General features: G+C 42.7%; 1 protein-coding gene across 2 annotated transcripts in view; it reads right to left on the bottom strand.

Annotated features, from left to right (window-relative positions):
• Positions 1 to 13330, bottom strand: part of mphosph8 (M-phase phosphoprotein 8) — an 86834-nt gene that overhangs the window by 62742 nt on the left and 10762 nt on the right. Inside the window, exon 2 of one of the 2 annotated variants that reach the window (XM_070892184.1) lies at positions 9390 to 9536. In XM_070892184.1, the coding sequence (XP_070748285.1) occupies positions 9390 to 9536 (147 nt within the window). Of the gene's footprint in view, positions 1 to 2456; positions 2516 to 9389; positions 9537 to 13330 lie in introns of those variants that run through there. The other variant, XM_070892185.1, reaches the window with a different exon arrangement.

The raw sequence follows: 13330 nt of genomic DNA, 5'->3' as shown, positions 1-13330 counted from the left end.
GTTGGGCCACTTTTCCTGTGGGGCTTTTGTGCCATAAAGGAATATATATTTGTTGTAAATAATATATTAATTCTTTAAATGCTAGCTGTTGCTCGTCGACCGTCATACCTTTTTCTAAAGCTATAATCTACCGTAGCCAACTCGCCCCTTATACCTACATAGTTTGCTTTGTTTAGATTGAAGACCCTAAGGGGCCCTTTACTACAAGATTAATTAATCCTTTCTCATTGCACAATACTAGATCTATTAGCCTGTTCCCTAGTTGGTTCCTCAACATACTGATCTAGAAAACTATTTTGTATACATTCCATGAATTTGTCCTCCACATTATTACTGCAAATTTGGTTTGCCCAGTCTATATGTAGATTAAAATCCCTCATGATTACCATATTACCCTTGTTACATGTGCCTTCAATTTCCTGATTTATTCTATGCCCTACATTAAAACTGTTGTTTGGGGGTCTATAAACAACTCCTACCAATGTTTTCTGCCCCTTGTTGCTTTTTAGCTCCACCCAAACTGATTCTACTACTTGATTTTCAGAGCTTAGATCCTTTACTGTCTTTATCCTATCCTTTATCAGGGATACCCCACCTCCTTTTCTAATTTGCCTATCTTCTAAAAGTTAAGTATCCTGGAATATTTAATTCCCAACCTTGGTCACTTTGCAACCACGTCTCTGTAATGGCTATTAGATCAAACCAATTAATTTCTCTCTGCGCTATTAATTCATCTATTTTGTTGCAAATGCTTAGCACATTCATATATAGTGCCTTTAGCTTTGACTTTATTCTATTTTTCCCTGATGTCACCTTAGTCACTGATGCTCTCTGTCCCACTCTGCTTATTTTTACCCAAAACCCTGCTCTAGCGCCTGGACACGTCTCTTGCTGCTTTTAAATTTACTCTTTCCTGAATCCTCCCACCATCCCTTCATTAGTTTAAAGCCCTGTCTACTGCCCTAGTTATTCGATTCGTCAGGACACTGGTTCCAGCCCGGTTTAAGTGGAGCCCGTCCCAACAGAATAGCCCCCTCTTTCCCCAGTGAACAGATCTTGCAAGAAATAATTACATCTTCAAGGAATTTATTTTGACATTCTAGCTAGAGTGTTATATAACATGGATAGCTTTATTCCAGTGTCATTTACATTATTTTTCTGCTATTTTTGGTCTTCACTTTCCTACTTGCTTTTAATTTCAGTATTTAGTGGGCATTGCCAGTTTGGAGCAGGAAATTCATCAAAAGAACAGTTTTCATCGTACTCGTTTAACTATTTTGAGTCTTTTGAATAGAAAGTCAGCTCCATTTTTTAAATAAACTGTTTTATATGAATTATTGATTTCAGTGCAAACTGAGAAAATACAAAAAAAATGTGAAGGCCAGCAGTATGTTACGTCATCTGTACTAGGCCACAAAGCATTAGCACACAAACTTCCAACCTCAGCCATGCAATCAAAGTGAAGATACTCTGCATGTCAGAAATAATTTCTTAATTTGGAGGGAGGAGGGGAAAGAGAGAAAAACATTTTGAAATTAAATACATATCATGCAGTCTGCCACTGTTTCCCTATAAGTAGTATTGCAAAAGCCTCTGTGCAGTCAGCTTAGCTCAGCTGGGAACATGCTCATCTCATTTAGAAGATTGAGAGTTCAAACTTACGTAAGCATGTAATCTAGCCCAATACCTCAGTGCGGTACTGAGGGAGTGCTGTATTGCTAGAGTTGTCTTTTGGATGATGTGCTAAATGGAGGTCCTGTCTGTTTGCTTAGATGGACAGAAAAGTTCTTATGCACTATTTGAGTAACAGCTGTGAGTTATCCTAATGTGAGTTCTCCCCAGTCAGTACATGAGCAGAATTTGAATGGGTCATGCACACAAAACAAATTAGAAGGAACATTGGCTGTGACATTTACCTACAAACCAGTGACTACACTTTAGAAGTAAACCTTTAGGTACTGCATAAAAATGCTATATAAATGCACGTTCTTTCTAAATCAATGAATTCAGTGAAACCTTTTCTGGCAATATTCTATTCTATTGCAAAATATTATTTACAGAAAAATGTACCACGATGTAGTAGTTTAATAAAACTTAACACTTGGGGCTCAATTTTTCCTCAGTATTTGCACTGGTTTCTTTGCAGCAGGCTGCTTTTTCTGGCCTAACTTAAAAATTCAGTTTCCCCAATCAATTTGCACCAGCGTAACTCAGTTACGAATTTTTTAAGTCCGTTTTTTTTCAGCCAAAGGGGGTGTAACCAGCCACCTACGCCACTTCTGGCCATTTAAGGAAGTTTGGCCAGCTGAGTTACTCCAGTTCTGATTAGGCCAACGTATGTGGCCTGTCCTTAAAAACCTTTCCTAGAGTTAAGGAAATCGGTGCAGGTAAGGAAAGCGGCGCAGCAGATGGCCGGACACACTGAAAGAATTGAAAAACACATAACAGCAACTTACCTCCAACCCCGCCCAAAGGCTGTCCGGTTCCATTCTCGGTCCCCGGTTCACACACACAGGAAGGCTGTCCAGTTCCATTCTCAGTCCCCCACACAGTCCAGTCCCCACACACAGGAAGGCTGTCGGGCAGGGTTGGAGGTAAGGTGTGTTTTTCAATTCTTATATGTTGCAAGGTGGCTGGATGCTTCACTTTGCAGCCTCAGCTCGCATTGTGTCACTGGTTACCAAGGCAGCCCGATCTTTTTGGCGCAGATCAAGGCTCCACCCACGCCTCGGGTTAGGCCACGCCAAAATGAAGAGATCCAACAGGGAAACTTACAACATTTTTTTTTGGCGTACTTGGTCCCACCCCACCCCCCCCCCCCCCCCCCCCGCAAAAAACAAATCGGGCGTAACTCTTCAAGTACGCCAAAAAATGCTTTGGGGAAAATTGAGCCCAAAGTAACTATGACAGGAAAAATTACTGCAATACTGTTAGTGTAAACTATAATTTTCCAATATATAACCAAAATGCATTTTTCCATAAAGAGAAATAATTTTCATTAGTTAGATAAAACACCACACCATATTATATTGTAATCTCATTTGATAAAATACAGAGCTACAGGAGAATACAGAGCTAGGGTGGTGCAAGGCTATGGAGGGATTTATGGACAAAGACCAGGAGTTTTAATTTAATGTTTACCATAGGAACACAAGATAATTATGGATGGGGAAGACCATTTGTCCTCGTCCTATCTCAGTCATCCATGTAGAAAGATTCCAGCAACACAGCAATCGAATAGTTTCAGAAATGATTTCAGGGTTTTCACCTCCACTACTCTATCAAGCTCCCTGCCCACCCTTCCCCTCAACGACTATCTGTCCCACCTGTGACAGAAACTGTGGTTCTCGTATTGTACTGTACAGCCACCTAAGAACTCATGCTAAGAGTGGAAGCAAGTCTTCCTCGATCCCGAGGGACTGCCTATGATGACGACTCTATCCATGAGCCTACTCTATATATTGATTGCTTTTTGCCTTTTACTGGTTTGAACCTCTATCTCTTTGCCCAAAATTTAACATAGTTTAAAGTAATTTTCAAGATTTACCTTTTCCGTATCATTTACTATCTTGTATAGCTTTACAAGATCACCCTCAGACATCTCCATTAACCACTGAAAACCCCAAGTTTCTCCATGCCTTTCCTCATAACTCAGACCTCTGGCACTAGCAATCAGCCTTGTGCCTTTGCTCTGCACTGTCCTCCAGTTATGAATACCTCTCTTGCATCTCAGTGACCAAAACTGGAAACAGTATTCAAGATATAGTCTGACAATAAGGGAACATCTTGGGAATATGATTTTCATAAACTTGGTTATCCAAAACTCAGCTTCCTGTGTCCTAACTTGCACCAAGTCCTGTTCACCCATCACCCCTGTGCTCGTTGATCTATATTGGCTCCCGGTTAAGCAACACCTCGATTTCAAAATTCTCATCCTGGTTTTCAAATCCCTCCAAGGCCTCGCCCCTCCCTATCTCTCTAATCTCCTTCAGCCCCACAACCACCCACTCAGATATATCTGCGCTCCTCTAATTCTGCCCTCTTGAGCATCCGTGATTATAATCGTTCAACCATTGGTGGCCGTGCCTTCTGTTGCCTAGACCCTAAGCTCTGTAATTCCCTGCCTAAACCTCTCTATCCTCCTTTAAGACGCTCCTTAAAAGCTACCTCTTTGACCAAGCTTTTGGTCACCCAGCCTAATTTTCTTTATGTGGCTCGGTGTCAAATCTTTTGTTTTATAATACTCATGTGAAGCACCTTTAGTACGCTTTACTACGATAAAGGTGCTATATAAATATAAGTTGTTGTTGATGATGATGAATAGTGAACATAACGATTGAAGTTGATAGTAAGTTTGAGGGGGAGATTGGAGTCATAAACCAGGATTTAAAATTTAAGTAAAGCAAACTTCAAAGCAATGAGAAATAAATTGACCGCAGAGAAACTGTTTTTTGGATAAACCTACAAACAGCGAAAAGTATTCAAAGAAGGCAACGGCTCCACTTGTGTAGTTAAAGAACTATTGCCAAAAAATAAGGCAAGAGATAATATCAAGCGAACAGAAAAGGCTTACACAAATGCAAAGAAAAGAAGGAATCCAGTGCTCTGGGCGAGCTATAAAAAGCTACAAACAAAAGGAATGAGGTGTAAAAAGGGAATAGGAAAAAACTTGCAAGGGATATCAAAGCTAACAGCAAAAGATGTTATAAATATATTAAGAGAAAGAGAATAGTAAAGGGGCATGTCGGCCCACTAAAGACAGATGCAGATGAGGCCATAAATAGACAATAAGGAAATAGCAGATTTGTTAAATTGAGTACATGGCATCGTTTTTGTACCTAAAAATTAGCCACGAGGAGGAACTTAGTGGATTTAATGCAAGTTCTTTTTTTTTAAAATGGTAATGAAAAAATGTGTGTGTCTTAAAGTAGACAAATCTCTCGGACCTGATGGTTTCTACTCCAGGATATTAAAAAAAAGTGAGGAAATTGTAGATGCATTAATCATAATTTTCCAAAGCTCTCTAGATTCAGGAATTGTGCCTTTGGATTGCATTTCAGTATTGAAGAAAGGAGGGATGAAAAAAAAAACAGGTAACTACAGTCCTGTCTGTTTATCATCAGTTGCAGGGAGGTTATTTGAATCTATTATCAGGGACAGAATACTTGGAGAAGGATGAGCTGATCAATGAGAGTCAGCATGGATTTTCAAATGGTCGGTCATGTTTCCCCAGGGATCTGTACAGGGCTTTTTACTATATATATTAATGACTTGGATGAAGGAATAGAGAGCTACAAAGCCAAGTTTGTAGATGACTAAGTTAGGAGGCATAATAAATTGTGTAGATAGGAGCAGGAAGTTGTAAATGGACACAGACGAACTAAGTAAATGGACAAAACTATGGCAGATGGAGTTCATTGTGCAGAAGTGTGATATCATCCACTTTGGATCCCAGAAAGACAAATTGGAGTATTTTCTTAATGTTGAGAGATTATTGTGGTGGAGCAAAGAGATTTAGGTATCCATGTATATAAATCATTAAAACCTGTAACAGATATAAAAAGCAATCAAGAAGCCTTATGGAATTTTGTCCTTTATCTCAAGGAGGTTGGAATACAAAGGTGAGGAAGTGATGCTTCAGTTGTACAGAGCCTTGGTTAGACCCCATTTGGAGCACTACGTTCAGGGAGATATAATAGCCTTGGAGGCTGTACAGCACAGATTCACCAGAATAATTCCGGGGCTTAAAGGTTTAAATATTGAGGCCAGGTTGCGTAAACTTGGTTTGGATTCCCTTGAGTTTGGAGGGTTGAGGTCTAATTAAAATGATCTAGGAATTCGATACACAAATACAGAGAAACGATTTCCTCTGATGGTGGAATCCAGAACAAGGGGGCATAATCTTAACATTAGAGCTAGGCCAGTTAGAAGTGAAATCAAGAAGAACATTTTCACACAAAAAGGGTAGTAAAAATCTGGAACTCTCTCCCCCAAAAGGCTGTGGATGCTGGGTCAATTGAAATTTTCAAAATTGAGATCAATAGATTTTTGTTAGGCAAGAATGGCAGGTAAATAGAGCTGAGGTACAGATCAGTCATGATCTAACAGAATGGCAGTACAGGCTCAACGGGCTAAATGGCCTACTCCTGTTCCTAAATAATCCTATACAGACCACTCACTGGTTATCATACACTTATCTGAACCTCATGTCCAAAAGGCTGGATGTCCCTGAACTAGAGACACAGGAGGTGTAAAAGCAAGTTACTCAGCCACAGAATGCTAGGGATCAGAAAGGAGGGGAACTAAAAGGTGATATACACTAAAAGCTCACTCAAATTAAATCCACATGCATTCAAAGGATACATCATCCTAAAATTCAATTTTCCACAGGTAAAACTCATAACACAAAATTTATATTAGTGTGATAAAGAATTATTTTTGTCTTCAGCAGATCAGCGAGACATTAATCGATACAGATGCAGATTGCGCTAAAGTAATCCAGATCAGGGATTCTCAACCGGGGGTCCACAGAAGATTTCAAGGGGTCTGTTACATTCTGCCTTCAAAGCTCGGCACAGAGATAAAGGTGGTAACCAATTTTACAATGGATCAACTTGACTGTAGCAGGAAATCTAATCTATAGTCACTTTTACATTAGAGTAGTGCAGCAAAAGGTGTTTCCCTCAGTCACCTGCACTTCTAAGAATAAACCGCTGGAGCTAAAATGAACTAGACAATGTTACTGATCCCAGATTAAAGCAACTGCGGATTCAGGAGGGCGACGAACCCAGGTCTGGGGCCACTGGCGGTGGTTTGAAATGTTCCAGATCAGCGCTGGGCTGAAGCAAGGCGGCTGTGAGTGGGACAGAGCGGGAACCTGTCCCATGGGCACAAGCTACAAACCGAGACAGGCGGGCTCGCTGTCCTGGGTCTGGTGCACCCTAGCCCGCGACAGGCGGGGCTCATTAACCCGGGATGCTCTCAGGCTGTGCTGCTGCTCCTGGCAAACTCCCAAATTGGTGCAGATCGGCAGGCGAAAGAAAGTGGACACTGAGGATAACGCGTTGGATTAGTTCCTCCGCAGGGCCTCGGAAAAACCAGCCGCCCACCTATAGTGACAGCGCCGATCAGGCTTCACATCAAACGGATGTACTAAAATATTTTAGGAAGATTTTGAAAGCAGGACATCCACTGGGAACTCAATTTAAAGGCAGAGTTAATGGGACATTCGTTGAATGGACAGTCCTGTGTGAGAACGATCCTGTCCGAGAACGATCCTGTCCCTCCATCTTCTGCTCCTGCACCCCATTCTGAACTGCAAAATCCCACCTGGGTCGCACCAAGCCTGTATCTCGAGTACTGCTGACTGGATCTCCAACCCCGCCACCCCATCCCCAGTCTGTTTCTCCTGGGATGCTGGACCAGATATTTGACTCTCCACTACATTGCAAAATGTTACAAATCCCGAGTGGAGAGGGGTGGGAGGTCCCGTCCCGGTGGTGAGATCTTTGCTCGCAGTTTCTCCTACTGGGTGATTTGACCCCCGACATAGAAACATAGAAAATAGGTGCAGGAGTAGGCCATTCGGCCCTTCTAGCCGGCACCACCATTCAATGAGTTCATGGCTGAACATGCAACTTCAGTACTCCATTCCTGCTTTCTCGCCATACCCCTTGATCCCCCTAGTAGTAAGGACTTCATCTAACCCAGGTCAATGTTTGCCGCTGCTCCACCCCTCCCGCCCTCCCCCTTTGTCTCTGACCTGACTGGCTTCTTGCTGCATGCTGGTATATGGCAGCAGTGACTGATGGGAATGCAGCTGCTCCTGGTGAAGCCTCATTCATCCATGCATCCTGGCTTTTGACAAAAGCTGCTGCTCAAAAGGACATATTTTGGCTGCTGAAATAAAAGTTCACTTCACCCTGGATGTACCCGTTCTGTTTCCTCTGGGATCGGCGACATTAATGCGTAAATAGGATTTGCCGGGAATGGCTGACTGACTGTGTCTGTGCAGCGCTGGCATCCTCCTGGTTTGTGCCAGTTTCATTGCACTGCAACCTGGCAAAACTATATATAAAAAGGAGTTGGCCTATCAGACCAAAACCTCTTAAAACGGTGAAGAGCAGGTGTTTTCACTCTGTATAATTGCATCTTATATTGGGGCTAGTACCTGATAGAAATATTAATGGGTGGAAGAATGGGACCCAGAGGTCAGTCTCCTGAGGCAGGAACAAATTAAAAGCACCTTACAAGTCAGCCATCCTAGATTGCTTGGCAGCTGCAGTCATCTCCAGGATGAACACTGACCATGGCATGCTTGTGCACTTGCCGAACATACCTCCACATTTTGACAGAATTGTTGCTCCACCCCAGAAACAAGTTACACAGTAAATAAAACAGTAATAATGTGTTTAATTGCATAACTAATTTTTATACAGAAAAAAATGCTTGTGCAGTGTTACAGGGGGGTCCATAGATTTTTTTTTAAACCACGGAAGGGGACCTTAGAAGCAAAACGGTGGGGATCCCTTGATCTAGATTCATCCCAAAAAAACAGCTTACTTTTTGCCACTGGAACATGGTTTAAGTCCTTACTTCTAAATCTGCTCCAGGAACAGCAAGACACACCTTTGGGGTATTTTACTCTATGACCAATTTAGACACCTGCAGAAAGCAGGCAAGATGTGAACTGGCAACTAGACACATCACCCAGATTTAAATTTTTCTCCTGTTACAAATTTTCCTTTACCCATCACCACTGTTCTGCAGTAAAACTCCACAACAGCATAAATAAAATATGATTCTATCCAACAATATAAATGTAAAATTAGGACCTGGAGCTCAAATTTCATTCTTAAATCACTCCAGTTTCCCCTAGAGACAAAATTCAAGTCTTAGTAGTTTAAGGGAGGGAAATTAAACTGGTGTTCCAAAAAGTCAAGCAGAATGGCAGTGTCAATTCTGAATTTCATCCCAATTCCCACTGAGGATTAAATGGGACAGGAGCACAAAAACACTGGGGAGAAATAAAACATATTTAGCACATTAGGGTCATAAATTCAGGTGACAATGAGTCCATCAGAAGAGTAATTCATTGTTTTATAAAACTTGAGAGATTTTGTAGGAGTTTTGAAACTGAATTAATGACAAAAACATCAACTTAAAAACACTAGCTATAAAGTTAAACTGTTTGCATTAAAATTGCTGCTAAACTATCAAATAAATGGAGTGGTTGAGGAGAATAGCATAGCTGCGTTTAACGGGATGCTAGGTAATTACTTGAGGGAGAAAGGAATAGAAGGATATGTTGATAGGGTTAGATGAAGTAGAGTGGAAAGAGGGCAAGTGGCCTGTTTCTGTGCTGTAATTCTATGTAAACAAACTCTCACCCGATTGTCTTTTGCAGGTGATTTTTCTGTCGATTTTCGTTTGAACACTTGCAACACCTCTGTGCAATCCTCCAGGTGAGCCTCTGGTTCCCAAGTGTCATCTTCAGAAGAATAGCCTTTCCAATGAACTCTGTACAAGACTTGACCCTGTTGATATAAATCAAAATCATATTAGCACAGGAGCTACCAAACCATACAGAAAATATTGCCAAATATTGAATGTGGGGGGAAAAAAAACAAACACAGTAGTACCATATTAAGTTAGTTTAAAAGAAATCTCGAAGTTGAAATCAAATCAACTGTCTCATTATAATCCCAGGGTTTAAAAAGTATTTTATGAGTTACTTTACTAATTTTCTAAAATGCCATCACATGGCAACACTTAGTGATGGATAAAAACATGATAATGATATATTCAATGCATATTCATCTAATGATGTGCAATAAGAGTGCAAGTTATCTTTTTCCAGACACCCTTTCTGTTTCCAGAAGGTGCTATGTCCTGTTGCAATTCAAGTACAGTGAAACCTGAAAATTAATGGACTTGCATCAGTTGTCTTTTATTTGCAGGTATCCTTATTTTCAAACTGATCATTGTATGTACAGTAAGCCAGATGAACCAAATATCCCAGGATTGGCTCTATCTCCTGCAGCGTTCTTTTTTTTCGCTTTCACTTGGGTTGGTGCCTAATTCTCAATTCATTGCTATCCTTTGGTCCTTTTCCAGCAAGAGAGGCATGTCCCGATTCTGGGATCTGCTATGCTGGCAGCCTGAACTGTTGTGCGAGAAGTTCCAAGAACCAGGAAACCACTCGTGAGCAAGCGAAGAGGGGAAACAGAGAAATTACAGCACAGGAGGAGGCCTTCAGCCCCCGGTATCAGCATTCTCTCCTATAACCGCAGATCCTTTTATATTCCTCCTTTTCAGATATTTATCCCCTTCCCTTTCATCTTAAATATTAGTCTCTACCTTTAATAGTTACATGTGGTGAAGGATCCCATGGTCTAATAGCCCTCAGTTTAAGAACCCGCCATCTCGGTTCTTCAACTTTACTGACTGCTCCTCCTTCAGTGCTGCTCCCATTCCATATTGTTGTTGTTGCTGTTCCTGGATCAGCAGAGAATGATGGTGCTCGCCAATATTCCCTTCAAGCTACGCAGTCGCGCAGCGCTTTGCAGTTCCCATGCAGCCAGCTCACCAGCTTTTAAATAGAAAAAAAATGCGCATGTGTAATCTTTTGAATGGGCCGCACAGCTCCTTAAAAGGGCCATGCACCCAAAAATAAATTAAACGGATCATTGGTGCCTGCCCCCATCCCCTTGAGCACTAATTTCCCGACTCCACTCCCCTTTTCCCCTTTCTTCACTCAAAGACCCCATTTCTCCCAAGCCACCATTCCCCATTCCTTCCTCAGAGTTCCCATTCTCCAGTCTCCACCTCTTTGCCTCCTCCCCCAAACGCTGAGACCACCCCATATCAGAACCCCTACTGAATTTCGACACTCACGATTCCCAAATCTCCAGCCCCCTTCCAACTGGTCTCCACATGGCTGCAATGGTTTCACCACACTGCAGTGGTGGACGGGTGACGTCACAGAGCAGGAGCACACACTGCAGTGGGAAATCTTATAATCCAAGAGGAGTGCTCTGGATACCCATGCCCCATTTCACGAGAGTAGCGGTCATTCCGGTACAGTTCCGGCTTCTATGAAATGGGAGATTTCTTGACCCAGCATCCATAGCGACAGAAAAAAAAACCTTTATCCCCGTGATAGAGCTATGCAAGCATTCAATCCCGGAGATAAAGCAGTTTCTCTGCTGCTATGGATGCTGGGTAAATAAGTCTTCATTACACAAAATATATTGTTTTCACCCATTGCCGTCTCACACTTACCTGGGTGTCCTGTGTTTTCAGTTGCAAACGGACTTGATACATTGAAGGCTGTCCGTAGTTCGGAATTTGCGCGTGTCCGTGGATTCAAGGTGCAGCTTGTATCCATTATAATATAAATTATTTGGGACTATCAATAAGTGTCCATTTTTACTGTATACTTCAACCAATTTATTGATCTTCAATACGTTGATTCCTAACCTCACCCTTTCTTGTATACTCTCATGTAACATAATCACCTCAGTGTGGAGCCCTGAGGGAGCTGGTTATGAGGAAATGGAAATAAAAGGCAGAATTAATAAGAAAACAAAGATAATAAAATAAGGTAAATAAAATGCAAGAAAAGGAGTGAATATGCCAACAAGAAAAAGAGTATAACATTTTAAATGAAGGAAGAAATTACAAAAATAATAAAACCATGACGTCTGTAAGTTACCCTTTATCTGCGGCAAATGAAATGGCCCAGATATCTGTCCTAGAAACAACAGCATCATTCTGAATTATTTATATCCTGTAACCTGAACTGACTAGAAAAGGGAAGAGTTCTGGGAGCCGAAATTCAGTACCGCTGGAAACCTGCCGCTCCTCCTGACTTTTGGGGAACATGGCCCAATCCACATTCAGCTCCAAAAGTCAAAAAATGGGTTCCAGTGCCAAAGAACCCTTCCAAATGCATTTTTCAGCGGTGTAGCAGTCTTAATTGGAGCAGAATTTCCACGGAGAAATTTAGCATGCAGTTAAGTGTTTCCAACGAGCCAGCTGCTCCCTTTTTAAAGGCCAGGGCTTGCAGCTAGGCCCTGGGGGGGGGTGGGGAGGAGTTGGATTGAAGGATGGCTGGCATGAGAGCAGGAAGGAAGGCTATGGTTTATGGATGTGGAGCTCGAGACCCTGATGCAAGATGTGGAGGGCAGATGGCCAGTGATGTTTCCAGACATGGGCAGACCAAGCAGACAGGTCATAAATAATGCGTGGAATGAGAATGCGTAGAATGAGATAGCACAGAGGTGTCAGGCACCTCCATATATCAGAGGACGCCAGTGCAGTGCAGGAAGAGATTCCACGACATCATCCGGCTTATGAAAGTGAGTACCTCTTCCACTAACTGCTGACATTGCATCTGCGACATTCTCCTTCAACATGCTCATTTTTCCCATACTCACTGTTTATTCATTCAAGCAGCATTTCAGTGTTCACGCCTCTATACATGTGCGTGTTCTCGCAATGGAGACTCCCTTTCGTCTCACACTTGCAGCTACATGTCACGGACAAACACAATCGTACTCACCAACCATGCTTTCTTTTGCAGGCTAAACTGGCACACAATAGAGGCGAGAAAGGATGACTGGGGATGGCGACGCAGACACACTTCTGGAGGAGAGGGCTCAGTCATTGGTCGGAGGCCATGCTGCATTCCCTATGGCCGGCAGTCATGCTGACGCCGATGTGGGCAAGTGAAGGCCTTCCTTTAATGCTCTCTCCTTCAATGCGCCAGCTGTTCCTTTCCTTCATGGAAGTCTGCTAGTTGCATCCTCCATCCCCCACCTCCCCTTTACAGCAGCCCCTAAGAACATAAGAAATAGGAACAGGAGTAGGCCATACGGCCCCTTGAGCCTGCTCTGCCATTCAATAAGATCATGGCTGATCTGCAAGCATAAATGGGAGAAGATCCATGATCAGATGACACCCCCCCCCCCCCCCCCCTCCTCTCTCTCTCTCTCTCTCCCTCCTTCCCCTCCCCCCACCCGCCATGGGCAGCGGAACTGGAGACGCCGATGTGGGCAGCATTGGTAAGTGAGGCAGTCATTGAATGTGCTCGCTACTTGAATGCGCCAGTGCCTGCTGTGCTTTTCTGTCCAAAAGTGTGTTAGTTGCACGCTCCAGGAGTCAATCCCCCCACCTCCCCTTCACGCCAGCCCTTCTCCCATTTATGCTTGCAAGTGAAACACTTAGTGGCAGCACATCACAAATGGACACACCACCTGTGAGACCAGCTGCAGGCCTGAAGCACAAGTGTGTGGACAGAAGCCCTCCAATCTCGACAAACATTGAT

The sequence above is a fragment of the Pristiophorus japonicus genome, chromosome 10 (assembly GCF_044704955.1).
Source record: "Pristiophorus japonicus isolate sPriJap1 chromosome 10, sPriJap1.hap1, whole genome shotgun sequence".
In the NCBI taxonomy this organism is placed as follows: domain Eukaryota; kingdom Metazoa; phylum Chordata; class Chondrichthyes; family Pristiophoridae; genus Pristiophorus; species Pristiophorus japonicus.
This window is presented reverse-complemented; position numbering and strand designations above follow the sequence as displayed.